A 21,972-nucleotide genomic window follows, 5' to 3' on the forward strand; every position below is an offset into this window, starting at 1 on the left:
CAAACAGCTAGAGGCAGTGTATCATCCTCTTTAGACTTAGTTTATAGTAAAAACATGATAGATTATTTCTATATTATTATGCAACAGGCATAAACCAATTAAGAAGTATTTTACCGTGCACAAAGAGGATCATTGCATTCGTTTGACTAGAAATTCAGGGAGAAAAAATACTCTAGTTTTCAGTAGTTTTCTGGTTGTTATGTGGTTATCTCAGGCATGCTCAGAACAAGAGCTTTATAAACAAAACTTCTCCAGTTTGAATATGAGTCTAAGGTGAATAATTCAATCTGTGTTAGGACCAGCGGTGGTGAAAGATACTTGGGTATTGCTGGCTGTCTATCTGATGGATATTTTCAATAGATATGAAGCAGGTAACTACGCCATTTATAATGAATATTTCTTCCTTGAGTCTATTAGATTGTCAAGGAGAATTTTGTCTTTCATGAGATGAAGATTGGCTTCATTGTAAGAAGAGTAGCAGTTTGAAGGAGTACTTAGGGGCATATTCAAGGGAAGAAGAAGAAGATGTCTTTGAGACTGGATGGGAGGCGTTTGGCTGCGCCAGATGGAGGGAGAGAGGCAGAGCAAATGTAGGCGCATTCTGGGAGAACCGCGGTCGGCTTCTGCTGGCTGAGATTTTAGCGGAAGACATACTTTCCTTGCATTTCTGAAGGCAGGTTGAGAAGGCTGTGAAGTGGGAAGGTGTAGTAGAGATTGAAAATTTGAACTCTGAGGGGGCTGGAAACGTACAGTCTGCAGAAGTAGTACATTAGTTTTGTGGACCTAATGTCAAAATTAATGAAAGAGCAAGTAGATAAAGGTAAGGGGAAGTCAGTGTTTGAAAGTTGGGATTTATTTTTCTGTTGTGTGCTTTCTGATGCCAAATAGTCAGCTATGTTTAGTTTGTTTGTGCTTTGTATATTGAGTGTACCATGTTGTTTTGAATGCGGCCCTTATCTGTACCTGCTTCACCTTGTGCCTTAACTCCATGATACGCTGCTCGGATCTGTGCCTAGAGGCTGTTCAGAAGCTAAAACACAGCCTGTACCTGTTTGTACAGGTTTGTACTCCTGTTTGGGAGTGACAATAAAATTGCCTCCTGTCTTTTAGACGGATTCAAGGTGGAGCTTGACCTTCAGAGCACTTGAGATTTTCAAGGTCCTGGTATTTGAGAGATGGCTCCTCTCTGCTCCGTACCTGCCGTCTGGGGAGGATGCGCGGGTTTCCAAGGTGCATCCCCATGGCGCCGGCTTCCCAGAACCCAGTGAGTTCACCCTTTTCAGTGCTCCACAAAGTTCTCCGCCATCGGACTGGAGATCTGGTCAGGATGTGTAACTGCAATATAATTGATCTGAGTGGATTAGTTTATGGCTGTGTAGGCAGTTGATGTTTAAGCAACTAATGTAATTCTTGTTTGTAGGAAGGGTTGGCGTAGCCACTTCATTGATCTGAGAAGCACAGAAACGACAATCTGCAGAGCATATATAAAGCTTTTAAAAAGGAAAGAAGAAAGCATCGTCAAGAACATATCATCATGATATGCTCCACTTCATATCGCTAATCACTGTCTTTATACCTTCAGTGGTTTAGTGCCTTGTATTAAAGGTGGGCTGCTGCTGCTTCCATGGCTTAGACAAGTCAGTGGTTAATGAGGTTGTGCCGGCTGCTGGGGGTGTCTCCGGGGCAGATCTTTAAAGGGAGGTGCCTGCTCTGAAGTGTTTGAGAGGCACATGGAATTGTTGTAGATTGACAGTTTCAGAACATGTTAGGAGATCTATCTTTTCACAAAACCATGCTCATAAAATTGCTGTAATAATGACTGAAATTTGTTAATGTTTAAAGAAAAGAAGCGCTCACAAGTGTTTAAGGCATTCAGGATAGCACGGGGACCCAAATGCCCAGAGGAAAACAGTATAAATCTTTTTTTTTAATCTTTAATACACAAAAACTCAGGGTGGGCTCTTTAGAGCTGACAAGAGTGACTGTTCCCGTTGAATGCAAAAGCAGCATATGGAAAAAGCCAGATAGAAATTACTGGTGTCATCACTTCAGCATCGACTCTCAGCAGGAGAATAATACCAGATTTTGCAGTACTTCCCTTCCTAGAATATATTTTGAACAGTTTATTGCTTTTAGTCTGATTGGAAAAAAACTGTTGCTGCCTTAACGTTACGCTTTTGGCTCCCGTATGGCATACTCACGTGGGCCTCGAGTTCCTCACAGCCATGTAGTTCAGAAGCATCACTGTCTTTCAGGTACTGCAGTTGCAATTCTGTAAATGGGGACAACTCTTCTACGTGTTGTCCTGAATCCTTTTGAATGAACGAGGCCTCTTGCTTCCTTTCTTCCGAAGGCACAAGGGATGTAACATGTGGTAGAAGGATCCAGTCCTTACTCACTGAATTCTGCTGCTTGGGAGCTGTGGCCTATTGATGATGGAGGGATCATGTCATTCTACGCCTGCCAAAATGGGAGCTTCATGTAACCCTAATCCTCCTGGGTAGTTGTGCACATCTGAACACAACCACTAATTTCAGGGCCTGTTGTGATAGGACAAGGGGTAGTGGTTTTAAACTAGAAGAGGGTAGGTTTAGACCAGATATAAAGAAGAAACATTTTACACTGAGGGTGGTGAAACTCTGGCACAGGTTGCCCAGAGAGGTGGTAGATGCCCCATCCCTGGCAACATTCAAGGTCAGGTTGGACGGGGCTCTGAGTAACCTGATCTAGTGGAAGATGTCCCTGCTCGTTGCAGGGGGGTTGGATTAGATGACCTTTAAAGGTCCCTTCCAACCCAAACTATTCTATGATTCTATGTTTCTAATACTATGTTTGCAGTTTTTCTTTTTAGCAACAGAGGTTTTGTAGTTAATACTAGTGGTTGTTTGCAACAGCAGCTCAAATGAAGATTGTGATTTAAGTGTCACTTGGTTTGGGGCATAGCTGCTCCTTCTACAGTGGCAGTTCCTATAAACTTGATGTTTCCTGAATGCTTTTGTGAATATAATTTGCTGAGAACAATATTTTAGGCACTTAAGTTAGTATGTTTGAGAGGGAAAGAAGTACAGTGTGTTTTAGGCTTATCATCATGCATGTATCTAAATACATTTAATATTATTTTTACACCATGTAATCTGCAGCATCCACAGGGTAGAATTTGTACAAAATAAGAGCGAAGGTACTGCTTCCAGTTTTAGTCATGACAGAGTCTTTCCAGAGCAGGTGGCATCCAGCAGCCTGGGTGTTTTGCCTGAGGTGGAAGTTCTTGCTTTGTTTCTTTTGGCCAAAGAGGTTTAAATAAAGCATCTTTGTGGTTAAACGGGGCATTCCAGCTATACAGCTCGCAAAAAGCCATATGTCACCGATTTCTCTTGGCTCTGGGCATAGAAAACGTTTCCTAGGTAGTTCAGAGTCATCTTTCCTTCCATAGCACAGTCACAGCATGGTCAGGCATTCGCTTCGCAGTCAGCTGCAGCTCTGGAGATGTTACCAGACTTCTCTTGTGGTGGTGCAGACCCCTCCCAACTCTGCCAACTGGAAGAATCATGTGAGTGGGGGTCTATATTCCTGCTTCATACTAAATCCATGCGGTTCCGTGGTACGGATCCCACTGAAATAGGTTAAGGAGAACTGACAGTCCCCTGTGTCAGCAGTACTGCAGGAGCAGAAATACTCAACTAACTCTTCACTCTTCATCTTTTCACTTTATTCCCCAAGAGGAGGCAATTGAAAATCATATCCATTCATGTAAATTGTAGACTTGAACACTCAATGCTCTGCAGAATCTCTCTGCATTGCCACTAGCAGTTATTCAGAGTAAAATTTTGCTGACAGAGTTTCTGCTAAGTACAGTTGCATCTGAGCAAACCTCCGACTTGGTCCACTTCTCTTTTCAGCCCCCTTTAAGATTTTCATATAAGTTGCCCTCAATAAGGGCAGCATTTGAGCAGCCATGTATTTTGCAAAACACATAAATAATTTACAACCGTTGTTTGCATTCATTTTTGTAGTTCTAAAGTTATTTTAAAGAAACAGCCCGAAGCACTTTTTGCAAAATTAATAAATTTTCATGTAAATTTGGAAATGTCTGTACTTCTGCTCAGATCTCCAGAAAAGTGCATTTAGTTCATTAGTTTCATGCTGAACCGTTAACATTTTAGATTGTTTTATTAGGAGAGAACAAAGAACTCCTGGCTTGTTGAAAATTTGTTACACAAAAATAAGGATGAAAAGTTTCCAAAAGAGATGATGTTAAACATTGCAAACTGGATGAAGTTGCGCAGATTGGAAAGATTTACAAGACATCTGGTAATTAGTTTCCAGCTCCTATGGAGTCCTGCCCTGTGAAAGCTGCTGCTGCTCACACTGGAGGGGGAGCAGGAGGGAGTTGAAGCGTAACCCTGAAAAACAAGGTGTCTGTGTTCACAAATTATCAGTGGGCTATTTGAAGAGTCTCTGGGTACCTCTTTGGAAAACTACCCCCTACAAAAAAAAAATACCCGGCATCTTACCCTTTGCAGGATTTTCTCCTCTGCAGGCATTTGCTTGGTGCGATGGAAGAGTCACTCGTAGGAAGTCATTGCCCTGTCCCATTTATTACTCTGTCTGTAAAACAAAATATTGATATTGTCTTAGACACTTGCAGTAAAAATGGTTACGATCAAAGTGATATGTTTACTACTACCTCTTTTATTTATTTTTTTTTGGTACAAATATTTAATCATCTAAACATCAGTGGTAATCAATCCCAGCAGGCTAACTACTAGTAAAAATGTTTATCCTTTTAGTTCTGAAGCTATTAAGCACAATGGGCAGGCAGCCTGTCTTAAGCTAATTTTTCTAGCAGTGCTGTACTTTAAAATCAGGCATTTGCAGCAAGAAAGAGCTTTATTGAGATTAGTTATCAGAAAGAACATTATTTTTCTTAAATTGCAAATGTAAGCAAATGTGTGGTTAATGGGGTTCACTAAATTATGACTGACTGAGAATATGAAGGAAGTAGAGTTGTGTATCAACATATAATATTAGGACATGTTGGAAGTCATTATACTTAATTTGTATGTAACCCGATGAATTTTGCAATGGCAGCCACTAGGCGTATTCTTTCCACTGATAAATCATGCTTATAGTCTGAAATAAAAACCATACGCAGTCTGAGCCTTTTCTTCTTGAGGCTACAGCCGTTCTGTGTCTGTGTTGTAGCGTTATCTGTTTCCTGAACACAGTACATCTGGTGCTGCAACCTGATCTATTGCAGAGAAGGATTTAGCGCCCCAGAAGAGGTGGGTGCTGCCCATGTGCTTTTGCTTTGCCCGAGGTCTGAGTTGATGTATCCTTCTGCAGGCGGTAAAGTCCCACTTTCCCAACAGCTGCCTTGAATCTGGGCTGTGGGGGGAAACTACATTCCTTTTTAATCATAGTTCTGAACAGACAGATGTGTAAAAAGGTGGAATGAAGTTGCAGCGTATCTTAGTCCACTGGTACCAGTGGTCCAAGCTCTACAGCAAAGCTCTGTGCGGGTCACAAATTTCTTGGCCCATCCTGGGTGGCGGCAGCTGTCTTAGAGGAGGGCTACAAAGCCCCGGCTCCCAAGGCTGACCCAAACAGCTTCTGCTCCATAGGCTACAGCTGTCTTCACAGAGAGTGTTTGTTTGAAAGAGTTAGTCGTTAAATTAGCATTGTTAGAGGGAGCAATAGTTGGGATGGAGCTGGCTTTCCAATAAACAGATTTTACTGAGTGAGACTTGTTTCACTTAAATGTTTATTGACTTTTTTTCCCCTGAAATGATTATTATTTTCACATTTTTCTTTAGTGTAGTACACTTTTATGGACTAAAATGAACTCATATCAGACATTGATTTCTGTGTATTTGTATGCATGATGCTTTCTCCATTCCTTTGAATTGCTGTGCTTTTGGAACTAAAGCTGGTATTCACAGGGTTTTTTAATGCTTTTAATACACCAGTTACATTTATATCTACTCTGTACCAAGTGTTGCTTCAGCTGTCTTCAATTCTGCATTATACAAAACAGATTCCTATCCTCAACTGCTTTTGTTTTGAAACTCTCTAAATATTCCTGTTCAACTAGTGAAATGTACATTGCTGGGCTAATGTTTTAGCACCCAAATTGAGTCTGCCTTATGCTCAGTGCAGGACAGTTGCTGCTCATAATGCTGGGTCACTCTACAGCTTCTGGACTTAATGGAGAGAGTGGAATGGCGAAGAAACAGGGAGAGGATCCTGAGCCTCTACTTTGATAAACAGGACACTGCAGATCCAGGCTTGCCCTCGCGGAGTATGATTCCAGTGTGTTTTAAGCCAATGCAGGTTGAGCTGCTGCAGCCCCCTGCCTCTGCCCTACTGCCCACCGCAGCTTCCCGCTCCCCTTCTTGTGCTGGCGCCGGCATCGCATCCCTGCCGGTCTGCAGCCAGCTGCGGCTTCCAGGAGCCCAGGCAGCCTGGCACTTACTTCTCAACCCCCCCAGCACCACGGAGCAATTCAGTGTGGGATTTCGCCAGCACCGCTGTGGGTGTCAAGGGAGGGGAAGGAGTAAGAGGAGGCATGGGGCTGGTTTTGCTGGCACAGCACCAGTCTCCTTGCGCTCAGGTCTGCTGGAATGTGTTATACCCCGCGGGTTTGCTTTCTATATTCAGATTGGCAAAAGCTTATTTGGCAGAACTAGTTTTGTTAAAAGTGCAAAGGTAAAAAATGTAATACCAAAGAATAGATTAAATATAGAAAAATTGTCAACAATGATAAACTCATGCCCTGCACTGAATGTGAAGCTTGTCATCATTTTGCTTTAAGCAGAGTTTAAAGCCTGTAGCCAGAGTTCTGATGATCATTTCAGACCATGAATCTTGTGAAAAAAGTGAAAAACTCATTTAATCAATCCTCAGTGTCAGAAATTTTGTTAACCACTGTCGGAACAGGACTAAAGACAGGCCTTCTGAACGTTGGACTGTAGCATTGAACAGGGTTCTTGTTTTTTAGATGACCAGATTCACGCCCCTTCAAAACAGCTAACTTCATTCAATTCAGATGAAGTAGCTCGTGACAAAAGCCGCGTAGTGACCCCAGCCATGTTCCGAAATGAGCCAGACTTGAGAAGTCACCCTTATTGTGCGGGAGGTGGGGAAAGTCTCTGTGTATGAACTGGGAAAGGTCAATTTTATTTTTGAGAAATATAGTCTTTTCCTAGTTACAGAGATTTCCGTCAGACTTTTATGACTTCGAGTTAGGCATCCAATCCAGGGAGCTGTGGCACGGCACTTTCTGTTTTGTCAGGCTGGACAGTGTGATGTGGAAATGGATGGAGGCAAGAGGGAGGAAGTATTTACAAGTAATAATAGAATTACATTTGGAAGAAAGTGTATGCTCAAAGGTTAGGAAGACGGAACCAAGAACTGATTTGGATGATGACAATACAGACTTCTTTTGGGGGAAAATATTCAGTGCTTGCTACAGGGCAACATTCAGGAAGTTAGTATGAAGCAACTAAAAGCATGAAGCTAATATGCATGTATTAAAGATCATGAAATCCCTAAGTAGACGCCTCTCATTCGGAGTGTTCTTGTGTTTCAACGGAGGCAGGCTGGCTGACTGACTGGTTTTGTCTTTTCTCCATCTTTGTGTGGGTAAGCTGTAATTTTGTTGCTGAAGCTGAAAGCTGATTTTTAGAGGCGAGGGGGGGTGGCAGCTCCTAGCTATATTGCTGTGAAGTGATACAGAGAAGCCCAATCCTGGACATCCCGTACAAGGAGGAGGTTCCACTAGCACCAGGCACGTAGGATGTTCGCCTTCTTGACAGGTGGATACACCCCCATTTCGGTGAAGGTGACTTCCCAGCAATTCTGTCTTTCTTGGGCCTTCATGAAGTACCTGAATAAATCGTGTTCACTAAATTGCACATTCTCCTTTTACGATATTAGAAGAGAGCTTTTCCACAACATTAACACCATTCACAAGTTTAGTCATGGAGTCTGCCTTTAGGCTTGAATTGTCAGACTAAATCACTAATGTGCTTTCTGTCTCAAAAACCACTGCTCGTAGGTGGAGTTCCTTTTAATTTTTGACTGAAGATACGTTTCTCAAAAACCAAAACATAATCCACAGAGTGGTAGAAGATTTTTTTAATACATCAATCAGTATTTGAAATTGGCTAATGTTTCGGTATTTGGGGTAGATTGATAGCTGGGGACTTCATTTGAACAGCTCTAGCCGACTTGCAGGCCTGGTTTGTGCAAAATTGCCCAGTTACTGTTCCTAGGCATGAATCTTTATAAGTTTACTACCGTTTTAAAGTCAGTTGTATTTTTAGATTAATTAGATCCTTTAGTGAAATTAATTGTTTTAACTGTTCTTTCTTCCTCCATCTGAAGTGCGTGCGTAAAAGACATTGGGGATAGTAGATTTTCTTTGTTGACGTTAAAAATGTCATTGAAAATATTGGTAGGAAATCGTAAAGTGGATTTCTCAGTGTCACTTAGTTTTTTGACATGAAGATTTTGCACTGAATGATGGAGGTGACTGATGTCTAAAACACGTGGATGCCACAGAACTATTGAATGAGCTACTAAATAGTGTCATCTCAGTCCAGTGGGTAAGGTGATAGCCTGGGACTTGGGAGATTTACATTGCAGTCATACTCCACAGCACACGTTTTTTGGATGATGTTAGGTGAACTTGTGTCTGAGTGCCTCCATTTTGTGTATTCGTGGGCAGACACCTTAAATTAAGGCCACATGATTTCTCAGGTGTCTGTGATTCTTTCAGTAGGGATTGCTAGCATCAGTGTGGAGGCTGTAACATACATACATATTTTATTCTTCAGTATCGCAAATGAGTTTTGTTTGTGTTAGGGAGTTGAAAAGGATCATCTCTCATGGAAGAAAAGCAAAATTTGCCATGTTTGCTAAATACAGGTTCATCAGTAATTTTGAGTGGAAGGAAAATGTGAACTCTATACCTGGTACACAAATTTCTTCAGCAAAGTGATTTGGCCTTAGTACAAATTGAGTTTTATACTAACAGCAAGAAAATAGCGCACATTTTGCCACTAGTACTACCGGTGTTTCAACACTGATGACAGGGAGCTGGTCTTTCATTTTATGCTAAATTATGGCTTTGTTATTGTGAACACGTGGTGAAGTGGCAGGAAACGTTTCCCTTTACTGACTGACCTGCTCTGTGTTTTAATAGGGAGTATGGATAATTCCTCTGGCGCAGGCACGTGAGAGGGACTTCTATGCAGATTTCAAGATATTTAAAATTTAAAACAAACCAAACATTAAGCATGAACTTTCTTCATGCCTGTGACTCCTGTGATTTCTCTGTTTTCAAAAACATCTAATGTTTGTTTAACTTTTTATGTGTTACCTGGGTAATATATGTATTTACAACTCCTCTGTCAAGAGCATAGACAGAAGCAATCTGATATATTTTGTTACCTGGTTTAAATTCAGCATTTCTGTTGTAATTTAGAAAACTATGTTCTGGGGTTAGTTATTTTTCACAAGAAAAATTGCAGGAATTCTGCCTCCATAATTGGCTACGGTTGTTCTGGAAGATGGAGAGAACCTGAGCAGACTTCTAACAGCAGCAAGAAAGGTCCTAGGAGCTAGCAGGAATACAAAGAGGAAAGTAAAGTTGAACTATTGTAGCAATGAACTAATTTAATGGGGCTTTTGGCAGTGGAAAAACTATCGGCTTTCCAAAACGCATTACTTGGGTTATCTACATATTACAGCTTTGATGGAATTTTCAAATGATTTGTTACTCGGTTTCCTTTGGTAACAACAGTCTATAATCTTCTAATGGCAAGTTTAGCGCTGGAGGTTTTAATCGTCTAAAACACTACAATCTGCCATCTTTAGGGTGATTAATAGCAGACTGGCACTCGGTTAGATTCCCCTAATGGTACAATTTGACGTGAACCAAATACAGCCACATGATTACATTTCCAAGCCAGACCGTGCAATCCAAAGTTTATGCCCTCTTTACGCTGGCTGCAGGAGGACAAATGATACCTGATTAGGCATAAAGCGTGGTGTTACAAAGCTAATCCGTTGACGTTTTTGGAACATGTACCGTTTGGCCAAGTTCGTTTAGGTTGGATCAGCACTTTGCTTTTAGTAGCCACGCTGCTTTTGATCTGGGAGGAGGAGCTCTCAAGTTGGATTTACTGTTGCATCGAACCGTGGCCTCAGGCACAAGTCCTGCGCTGCTTTACAACCAGCTGAATTAGCAGGGGATCCACAAGTTAAAAATAGGCTTTTTATTTTTATTTTTTTTTTCAGCAGTAATTTCTAGATTTCAGTTTTAAGGGCATGATAGACTTTAAGGAAGTGACAGAAGCTAAGGTTTGTACAGTGAACCAGACTCCGTGTATCCTCAGTTACACAGAGCCTCTGTGGATCTGCTAGAAGCAGCAAATAACCTTTTTCAGCAAACAGATGTAGCAAATAGTTCAGTGGCAGGTAAAATAAGAAAGAACAGTTGTAGCTATATAAAGAACACAACAGACTGAAACTTTTTCTTTGTAAGAAATTGCACATAACCTGGAAACCTTAATAATAGCGAGTACCTTATCAAAAAGCGTTTTCAACATGGATTTCATATATTGCTGTAGACAATACACATGTGAAAAATGCTGTAAACCAAAAATTAGGGCTATACCTGAGGCTCCTGACAGTGAAAGCAGTCTCTGCTTTCTGCATATAGGGGATGTGCTACCCAGATTCTGTATGTAGAGGTGCTTAGGCAGTGGCGCTGATAATATGAGTAAGTACTCCAGAAAGCCCTGTAAATGAGGCATTGAAAAATAAAGAAAATGGAAATTTCTGTCCATGCTTGTCAGTTTTTAAAGGTCTTGGGACTGAGAGCCACAAGTGTATGTATTTTAATTAATGTTCATTTCCTTTCTTGTGCTCTGTAACCAATAATACAAGAGAGCATCCACAATTGGGAAAAGAGGATTAAGAAAAAAAGGTAATAGATTTTCTTCAAAACGTTGAAAATATCAAAGCAGGAAAATAATCTGAGCATCTCTCCGTTCCCATGTTTAACATGAAAATACAACTACTGGTGAGTGATTTGTGCTCTCTCCAGGCTTCACAGAGTACCACTGAATTGATTCTCAGACAGCTTGTACCAGACCGAGATTCTTTGGTTCCTTGTGAGATTATTTTTTTTTCTAATTACCAGCAGCATGGCAGTGTGTATCTGTATCTAGATAAAAAGCTAGTGTGCTACAAGGTAGCGTGTGAATACAGAGCTAGACAACCTTTTCTCACTGCAGGGAGGGTGAGGAGGATTTTCTGAAGTACTGAGCTTAGAGGCTTGAGTTAGGAGCCAAGCTCCCCATGCCATCAGTGAAAAGTAGGTGTCACCAGAGGGAGATGGAGAACCTTGGTATTAGGGAGTATTTAGATGCTCCTTGTGCTGCAGAGAGTCACTGATCTCTCTATCCTGATTGTCTGGGAAGTCTGAGGTGCGAATGTCAGCATCCACACTAGATACCCTACATGGTAGATATGAATCCCCACTTCTGTGATAACTTGAAGTTACCTGAGCCTGGGGCTTTCTCCTTCCACTGGAGATGAGTTCCTCAAGCTCAGAAGCTCAGATGGCGAGGCAGGCAGACTCACTACAGATGGGATCTGTGTATTTGCCTGAATTGTATGCGCCGGTAGGATCTGTTGCAGCCCCGTCAGCCTCTAGTGGCATGGTACTGAATTCGAACATCATCCAACAGCTTTAGCTGAGACATTGCTGTCCAAAGCAAAGCCTTTCGTGCTGGTAACATGCTGGGTGCCATTCTTACATCAGGATTTGTAAAACTCTATTTCTGAAGCTGTGTTGTGGATTTTGCAAAATTCACTATGTAGCTTTATAAAGTGGCTTTTTCAAGCACGAGGTTGTGCAACGTGAGGGCATTCACTCTTCCTTTCCTTAGTACCTTCAGTTGAATTAAGAAAATTAAAAAAAAAAGATACCTTACTCCTTTCTTAAAACGCTGTCTTCACTTACATTGCTGTAAAAATTATAACTATACCATTATGACAAATTCCCTGTGGCTGAGCAGTCTGTGAAGAGCTTCGGAAGTTTTACTTTTGCTGAGTCTCATCTTGCGACAAAAGTTTGGGGAGGATGGAGGGGCCTCTTTCCTTACCTAGCTCTCCCTCCAGGTGCCCCGTTCAGTTTGTTTGCTGCTGCCTTTGTGATACCTGCCTGGGTATCAGACCTAAGGGGGGGGCCTTTGAAAGGTGAATGTAGGAAAATAGTCCACCACTTAAATCTGTGCTAGGTAGGCACCCCCCGATGGCCATCCTGGGGTATAGACCAGTACCTTTACTTTTATGGTACCAGTGACATTTCTCATAAGACTGTTTTAGAGTCTGACAGACTTCACTGTTGGGAAGCTTCCTAAAAAACAGATATTATTTTTTCCCCCTCAGTTATATCCTATTACAGACCCAAATTGTTTTTCATAATAAAGCATAACACAGAGTTAACATCAAATCTAGCTAAATTACATTTTCCTTCACCCTTTTTTTTCTTAATTATCACAGTCTCAGTACTATGAAGTTGCATTCTGTCACCAAATTTAGAGCCCCATGTTTCAGAGGAGTGTTGTTGACAGGAGAAGCACATTTAGCAAGAGCAGAAAGCAGCATGCTACCAGCATCATGTAGATTGGAAATTTTTTGTCCTAGTTTCTCATCCTGCAGCTAGTTCCATATGGGGCAGCTTTAATGCATTTTGCTTTAGTGAATTGTAACAAATGCTGAATTCTGATTTCTGTAACCACTGCGTCAGGAGTCTAACAGACTTCTTGCTGGTGTGAATGCCGCTGCATCCACGTCAGTGCTCATAACACTGTGCTGGAAAGCCTGTTCTTTGTCTTTGTGAAACCTGAGAGCCAAGGTTCAGCTGAGTTAGGTTTAAAGGACCTGGTGTGACCCCATGGGCCCTAGACTTTAACCTCGCATCTTCTCAAATTCACCACCTGAAGTCACACTTGTAAATTAAATCTGTTCAGTGGGCTAGCATGGATAGAGTGTGGTTATAAATCCTTTGTCTTATCTGGATCAGGTATATATCCATCAGTGAAATGGCATAATGAATATTTAGGTAGGAAGCAGATGTAGCCATTTAACTTTATTCTGCCAATTTATCTAATTTATTTTAAAAAAAAAATCAATCCATCTTTTATGTACGAAGTAAAAACCTCTTAATTTTGCAAAGCATGTTTTGTCACTTTAGTTAATTTGCTGTGTTATTTTGCTTGAGATTTTTTTAGCCCATATTGTAAAAAATGAATCAAGTAGTTCTTTTATTGAGAATATACTGGTGGTGCCTTAACTGAATTTGTGATGTTCTGTAAGCTGATTTTTGAGGACAGGAGGCTGGTAGCAATGAACTGCACACGTATGCTGTGTAGCCAAAACATTGAAGTTGTCATCAGTTCCGTTGCTCCGTCAGGTTTTTGTGTTTTAAGGGACAGAATAGAGGAGGATTTTGTGTCCATGTGGATTCCATGGGGGAAGTCAGAAGGAGATGGGTCTTTTGGTGATGAAAAAAGGGAAGGGAAGAAAACCATGGCAGTTCCCTGTTGTGGCGCTCTGCCTGGGTTATTCTCTCCAGCATGGCAGACAGCGAGAAAGATTCCTGGGCTGTCACTCACCACAGCTCTCAAGGTTCAAGGTGAGATGCTTGAAAACTGTGCTTGTAATAGGAGAGTGAGTTTCTTGAACAGGAGAACTTCTGTGAATAAAGAGCTCAAATACAGCCTCTAGAAGCACCTCCTGTGCCAGCCTCTTTAGTGCCCCAGAGAAGGAGGAGAGTATTTCTTCTGGGTATATCAATGAAATAGAAAATTGCAGAGTAAAGCTTTATCACTCCCAGTTTTCAGCCCTGGATTTTTTCTGTCTTCTGTGGGAACAGAGGTGTTGGATTTGCACTGGGGAGTGGCAGTTCCCTCGTGGCTCTGTGCAGCACCGAGATGATGCTCTGCGGTGACTCCAGCGGGGCTCCGGCAGCTCGATAGGCAACCGAGGTGTTGCCTGAGGCAGGACTGTGCCTTCTGCTCTTCTCTACAGTCGTCCAAGTGGGTGTAAACTTGTCCTGTCCTTGTGGAAATCAATGAGAGGCCAAGACTGCCGTGAATAGGTCTGATATGTTTTGCTGAGCCTTAGAGAGTGGGTTTTTTTTTACTTCCAAAAAAAATACCTTGGTATGTATACAAAAGACAAAGTAGGGCAGGGCTGTCTGAGGATGATCCCCAGTGGAAATATACAGGTGGTAGAAGCCAAGTGTGATGTCTTGTCTCTGCTCTTTACTCTGGTGTCGCCTCACACCAGTCATTTTCAGGCTGCTAATGAAGCAGGGGTATCTTTTACACCAGTGGAAGTGAGACACCACTTCAGCTGTTAAATAGAAATTTCACAAACCTCAGTCAGGTGTAATGAAATGGTTTGATTTAACAATTTTCTCCTTTATCTGAGTGCAGCTGTTGTTACAGCTTTGTGTTACTTTTGACATCGCAGCGATCTTTTCTCAGCAGTAGGAGGGGTTTCGAATTGTGTTTTCTTCCTCTTACAAGGTTAGGAATTCCCCTTCTTGCGTTATAGCCCAATCCTTTTATGTATTGGTGGCGGTAGCATAGAAGAGGATCGCAGATAGTAACAGGCAGAGACTTATTGCACTTTAGCTTCTGGCTGATGGATGCCCTTGCTCTGACTTGGTGAGTGATTACCAGCAAGTTTGGCACCGGACTGGTGCCACGCTTAATTGTGACTGATTCATTGGGCTGAAATATGTCACTAATTTAATTCAGCTATTTCATTAATCTGATTGAATTGCATCCAGCTGTTAGAGGTGTATGAACGAAAGGTACCTGACACAGGAGGCAGGAGCACTAACCTCTGCATTAAACTGTAAAACAGTCATTAGGACATCTAATGTTGAAATTGAATTGCTCCATAGAAATTTGGTTTCTGCGCACAATACTAATTAGCTGGAAGCTTGATGAATGTCAAGAATTAATTAAAACATTTCAGTGGCCTGAGTGGGTTTTAAATATTGTCGTTATTGCCCCAATATTTTCAGTTCTTACACTAATTGCTTTTTAGAGAGCATGAATGGAATTACCTTCTGGAGTGGCTGAGGGTACAAACGGTTCATTACATCATTGAAAATGGACCTCCTTGCCTCTGGATTTCCCTTTTTTCACTAAAATTTATCTGCTGGGGTCTTTTCTACTTTTATGCATGCATTGCAAATAGAAAGGTAAGATCAGTGATTTTAGACCCAAACTTTATTTTGACAGCACTTTTAGTTTTTCTTTCTTAGCTGTCCTCTGGAGGCTGGCACGCCATTGTTACCTACTTTCATTCTGGCAACAGGAAAATAGCTACAGCTCCATCAAATAATTTTTTGTTTTTAATTAAATAGGATGTCAGCCAAAATCCATGATTATTTTGTCCTGTTAATGAAAGGCCTGCAACAGTTTAAACATTTGGTACATGAAACATCCGCAAGATAAAAAGCACGTTGGGAAATTATGAATTGAAAGGGAATTCATAATCAAAATCAGCTTTTGGTTGTTTTTCAAATATGATCTTAATGTAAAAATAGCTAAATTTTTTGGTGTGGGAATTGCAGATGCATAGCGCAGACTGTTCATGTGCCTTGTCTCTGATGAGTGTCTCCGTGCGTTTGGCTATGTAGTAAGGATGAATGTCCAGCGTGCCACGTTATAGACTGCCGACATATGTATGACAAATACATGAGGTGACATGACGTGGGAAGAGTCTTAACACTTGGAGGGCTTGTAGGGAGACTCCTCTTGAGTGTCGAGCAACGCCAGAAACCACAAACTCCCAGGCTACAGCTTGATGCCCTGCCCTGTCGCTTGCCTCGTGCAATCACATGTGACAGTCCTCAATGCCTGTTCCTTGGGACCGCAGAGGGAGAAGGATGGGGACCTTGTGTCTGCAAGATGTCGGTGGTGCCTGGGAGGCTGCCGAGGTGGGGAGAATTGAAAGGATCTTTTACAGCACTGCATTATTGACTTGTCTGCATAGACGTGATGAATCCACCCCGCCTGCATGAGCTCAGCGGGGTTGTTCTCCATAGCGGTCGGTTCAGATCTCGGCACTTCAGATTCAGGACCTTTTGCAGAAGGTTAGGTTAGTTTTTACCCTGAGACTTGCTTACAGAAATGAGGTTGTGCTTCGATATTTTTTGTGAGGAGGTTAGACGACTGCTGTGTGATAATAGCGTGAAGTCTGATGGCTCAGAAGTCGAGAAAATGCTTGTTCATTATCCCTTCTTTCAAAGCTTTACTTTAATAATTAATTATGCAATAACCCTTCCCCTAGAGAGAAATGCTTTCAGTATTGTACTTCTTAAAATAAACTATTTTTGGCTAGTAGTCTCAATGCTGATTGCCTGGAGGCATAACACAAATATATGCTGAAGAAAGCAGTTATTTGGATTGACAGTGCTGTAAGAAGCTCAGTTCCAGGTTATTTGATTCTGTCTCTCCCATCCCCAGTTTTCCTTCCCGAGGGTGTAACATTTCACTCCAGCCTGTGAAACAAGTGGCAATAAATGTGTATTGATATACGTGTAAGTCACATTTTTTTTCAGGAAGGTATGATTCGTTTAATGCCTGGAGAAGACGAATGTGGTCAAGACAGACAACTCCTTTTGTGTATGGATGTGATGTCATTGGAAGGGCATGATGCAGAAGCCCAGAGCAACCGCATACTCAAGAGAGCAGATCTGGGGGGGTGTTTCCAACAGTGACAGTCCGGTACTTCATGGTCAATCCGTTTCATTGCTGTATCTCCAAAGGAACAGCGGAGTGCCCAGCTTTTGTGCCTGTTTAAAACACTGAGCCCACTGAAATCAGTGGGAAATTAGGCAGGTGTTAAAGATAGGCAAGTGATTTGTATTAAACAAAATGAACGTAGAAGGAGCTCCATAAAATGCCTCTCTCAAAGGTACACCTGACTCACTCTTTCTCTCTCTTCTTTTTTTACACAGTGCCGGTCCTAAAGGAGATAACATTTATGAATGGAGATCTACTATACTTGGACCTCCAGGTTCTGTATATGAAGGAGGCGTTTTTTTCCTGGATATCACATTTTCATCTGACTATCCATTCAAGCCACCAAAGGTAAGGGTAAGGTTTTTATTGTGTTTATCATTTTTCACATGTAGGAACTTGCAGTGAGTGAGTGCTCATCACTTTCTGAATATCAAATTTCTCATGGTGTCCTGAAAACTACAAGGTCCAAAATCTTGGCTTGCAGTTTCAGAAAAATCCTGTGTCTAATTTATTTCCTGACTACCACAGTCAATACTGATTTTCAAGCCTTGCCAAGTGGCAACCTTGGCAACAAGGCAACCTTGTTTGATAATATTTTTAAGCAAAAGCTCTTTTTATTGAATGAAACTAATCTTAAACTAAGATTTCAATTCCTTGCTCAGGAGTAGTATGGACACTTAAGAAATTATAACTTACTAACGGATATCAAAGAAGTTAAAGGTTATTCCTTTCTCCCCTCCCTTAAAGCCGAATTACAGCCTTTGACCAAGTCACCAGAAAGAACACTGCTGACATTCAGAAAGACTAAATACATTCTACCACACAACGTTTCTACAACTTATGGCTCTTGTGGCTATAACATTGTTGTTATAAATCAAATACCTTTTTTCATTCCCAGAAGGAATAAAGAACAATATTCTCTCTTTGTGCTTCACACTTCTCTGAAACCCACAAAATTTAATATTCTGAGTTAAGACTGTTATCATGAAGTGATGTGGAGTTTTAGACAAATTCCTCATGAAAATCTTGTAGATTTTTTTTAGAACATGATCATTTTTGTATTTTCAATAGTTTCAGAAAACATCACGGGTTTTTCCCCCCTGCATCAGTACAAATAAGAAAATTTTCATCATCTTCTTGTGCTTTATATAATTAAAACACGTAAATATTTCTAACTTCTTATTTGTGCAGAATGATGCTCACATGCTCTGGCAATATTAATCTGAAATAATTTAAAAACAAGGATGGTGTTAGTTAGCGTGCTAGCATTGTTTTGGCTGTATATTATGTCCTACCTCATGAAGGGTAAGGCAAAGATTTCATTGCTAATTCGAACAAGAATAATACAATACTCCAATTTTAAATATTAATTTTCATGGTCTATATTTAGACTTTTAAAAGAAAGGAAAAGATCAAATAACACTGCACGTGCAGCCAAATTCTGTCTACTTCTTCACCTTCAGAAACCACAGTAAAGTTACATTTGTGATTAGATTGTTCTTGACATGCCATATGCTCATTAAATAGCGTAGAGAACTACAAAGTAGCTCCTAATTTTTGTGGGTGCCAGACAGAGGGCCTGTGTGGTGCACCAAAGATCTCCATGGTAGGTTTCTTAAAAGTAGCCATGACTAGAGTAAATACATGCTCTTCTGTTAAATAATGGTGTTTTAGCAAATAAGCAGAGAGGAGCTGCCTCCACAGAAGCTCTGCAGAACTGGGAGCGCCCCAGGCGCTGCCGCTGCTCGGAGACGAGGGGCAGCATCCCTGAGCAACGCTGATTGACTCTCTTTCTGTCCCTTGTGCTGTGATTCTAGGTTACTTTCCGTACCAGAATTTATCACTGCAACATCAACAGTCAGGGAGTCATCTGTCTGGATATCCTGAAAGACAACTGGAGCCCTGCTTTGACTATTTCAAAGGTTCTGCTGTCTATTTGTTCTCTTCTGACAGACTGCAACCCGGGTAAGGAGCTGATAGTTTACTGAACGTCCACTCTTAGCCGTTTGACTTAGTTGCCATGGAATGCAATTTTTATATTTGATCGTATGCAGATTAAATAAAAATTAGTATCTTTAAAATGGAGGATGAAACACTCCTGCTTGGATGCAGTCCCACGTTTAATGGCGCTTTTCACTCCTGTGGCAAAACAGAAAGTAAATAGCATTAAGCCCTTTTTTTCCCAAGGTATGGTGGAGAAAATAAGCTGATGTCGTTGAAGGTCTGTATTGCAGGAGCTCCAGCAAGTGAGTACTCAATCCAGGAAAGCAACAAAGTTCTCTTGAGTTATAAACTCATAAATCCTGCAGGTTGTAAGGGGCCGCAGGAAGTCCCTTCCCTTAAGGCAGCAATTGAAATGTTTAATCTTGCAAATGTGAGGGGGACGATGTTCAGAGAGTTTTTTTGCTTTTTTCAAAGAGAGTTCCTTGTTGCTGTTGGAAGAGGAGGAACTCCACCAGAAGCAGCAACAACTTCTGCAGCAACAACTGTGTGAGGAGTGTCATTAGGCAATGAATGCTAATTGCCTGTGGTCAGGGCAGGAACTGAGCAGTAGTGCTAAGATGACAGTTCATCTACAGAAGGCTGGTAACGATCAGGGAGAAATGGATTAGCCTCTTTGATACAAAAGTTTGATGACTCCTGAGGCAAACTGGATCCCCTCTATGTGTGTGTCCTACAGTCCTGATACCCAATGTACCCATGTCTTGCCCAGCTCTGTGACGGCAGCGTGCCAGGCTGCGCTCGCCAAACGTCCCCTGTGCCCGGCGGCCCTTCCAAGGGGTGAAAGCAGGGCACCTGGCTGGGGCGAGATTTGTTCATGTGCAGGCAGCCACAACAGATTTTTCTGTTTTCTTTTTCTGTTCATTGTGCCTTATGTGCTTTCTCTGGGAAATGTCTTGTATGATAAGAGCCCCGCTATATCTCAAAGCATTTTCTGGCCTAACAAAAACTATAGTTTGGAATAGATTCTGTATTTTAAATTATGTGTGTGTTTGGTTTTGGTTTGTTTTTTTTATTGTGGAATGGTTTCTAATGCATCTTCTCCTGCCTTTTGCAGCTGACCCTCTGGTTGGAAGCATAGCCACTCAGTACCTGACCAACAGAGCAGAACATGACAGGATAGCCAGACAGTGGACCAAGAGATATGCAACATAAATGACAAACTACTTGTGCAGTGTGAAGGTGCAGAAGGCAACTTTGCAGTGTGCAACAAATCTTTATAGCCTTTACAATACGGACTTCTGTGTATATGTTATACTGATTCTACTCTGCTTTTATCCTTTTGAAGACTGGGATACTGCCCCCCAAAAAGGTAAATGCTATCAAGAGTAGAAATTTGTAGCTGTAGATTAGTTATGTTTAAAATGCCTACTTGCAAGTCTTGCTTCTTTGGGATATCAAAATGTATTTTGTGATGTACTAAGGATACTGTTCCTGAAGTCAACCAAATATTATAGTGCATTTTAGCCTAATTCATTATCTGTATGAAGTTATTAAAGGTAGCTGTAGATTACTAGGAATTATGTCATTTGTATTAAACCCAGATCTATTTCCAATATGTGGTACATGCTGTTGTGAAAACTGTTTTAACTTTTACCTTTGTCAGTTTGTAATGAAAGGATTTCCTTTTTCCCTTTGTAGCTCAGAGAGCACCCAGTGTATCATCTCAAACACAATAAACATGTTCCCCAAGGAGTAGTTTCTTCGTTTTCCTATTTTAAATTAATATTTGAATAAATTTAATTATAGTAACAAGGCAGGGCCGATGTATCACAGATCCCTGTGGATAATCTTTAAATTAATATACATAAGCAAAGGCTTGCTATTAAATGTTTAATGCGCACCTGTGGATTGTTTAAGTTTTCCCTGTTTTGTTTTTAAGAGAACAAATGTCATTTTTACGATTTCCTTAAATTTAATACAGTTTCGGCTCTTTCTCAAGTTGGAATGAGAGCATTGCCTATGCTTACTTCAGAAGTTAATGGGGCTGGTCGCTTCAGGGCCAGTCCTGCTCTCGCAACAGACTGCCTGGGTCTTGCAACGTATTTTTTTTTTTGCAGGACGAGGGCCAAGTTAGAGATAGTCTGGTGCTTTCCTTTCTGAGTAAAGCAAGTCGGACTTGCTGATCTAGAGAATTACAGTTATCCATTGAAAATGGTCTTCCAAAGCATGATTGAACACTATATCATCTGTCCAGAAAAGAGAGGAGTAGAATAAATTTAATCAGATTTTTATGACATAAAAACCAGTTGTGGGGGAAATGAACCTTTGTTAGTGAAAATGAAATCTGTAAAACTTTTAGACTATGTTTTCCCCCCCTTCACTTTCTGGCTTGGAAATTTTGTAACATCTGTAAGTAACAAAGATATACAGCTTTATAGTACATACAGTTTAAAAAGTAGAGTCACTAATAGTTTTATAATTTAAGCTTTTATAGGTTGCCAGTCACAATATCGATTATAAAAAAGAGACTAGATCCCTTTAAATGATTTTTAAAATTACAGTTAATTTTAAACTTTACAGTCTCCCTTCCTACCTGGTGTTTTTGGAGATAATGTAGCACTTCATCAATAAGATGCTCTGCTCATTTAATATATGAAAACTGAATGTTAAGTTTAAATATTAAAGCAATAGAAAAAATGTTAAAGATGTAGATCTAAAGTTAGCCATCGCTATATCAGTCCCTGGTTTTTGTATCGCATAACTTTTGACCACGAATTGTCCACCCTACTTTAAGTATTTCTACAGATTCCTGAAGGTGGCTTGAAGAACTGTGTATCCCAAATATCTCAACCTAGAAGCCAGTCTCTCTCGGTAGCTACAAGATAGCTTTAGAGTTCAGGTTATAAAGTGCAAAAGGGAATGAGAAACAGGGGATCTGGCAGGTGAATATGCCTAAGTCAGGTAACAGACTAATGCCAGGAGATGAAGTGCTGGAAATCACTGCTGAAGGTGACCAGAGTTTCTCATTATGTCATTGGACATGTGAGAAATAGCACAGATTGGCAAAGAAACAAGGGGCTATCACATCCGGGCGGGACGTCTAAAGTCTGCTCACTGCTGACCATTAGCGCACTCGTGGGTGACACGGTGCTCGTACACCACTCCAGTGACTTTCCAGTCAGGA

At 41.1% G+C, this 21,972-nt stretch overlaps 1 protein-coding gene across 3 annotated transcripts in view; it reads left to right on the forward strand.

The window, feature by feature from the left end:
* Nucleotides 1-20,543, forward strand: part of UBE2E3 (ubiquitin conjugating enzyme E2 E3) — a 57,444-nt gene extending 36,901 nt beyond the window's left edge. For all 3 annotated transcript variants that reach the window (XM_063341704.1, XM_063341702.1, XM_063341703.1), the window contains 3 exons: nucleotides 17,060-17,192; nucleotides 18,662-18,809; nucleotides 19,903-20,543. In XM_063341704.1, coding sequence (XP_063197774.1) covers nucleotides 17,060-17,192; nucleotides 18,662-18,809; nucleotides 19,903-20,000 — 379 coding nt within the window. In that variant the 3' untranslated portion in view covers nucleotides 20,001-20,543. The remainder of the gene's footprint in view (nucleotides 1-17,059; nucleotides 17,193-18,661; nucleotides 18,810-19,902) is intronic.
* The last annotated feature ends 1,429 nt before the right edge of the window (nucleotides 20,544-21,972 follow it).

The sequence above is a fragment of the Chroicocephalus ridibundus genome, chromosome 7 (genome assembly GCF_963924245.1).
Source record: "Chroicocephalus ridibundus chromosome 7, bChrRid1.1, whole genome shotgun sequence".
Taxonomy (NCBI): domain Eukaryota; kingdom Metazoa; phylum Chordata; class Aves; order Charadriiformes; family Laridae; genus Chroicocephalus; species Chroicocephalus ridibundus.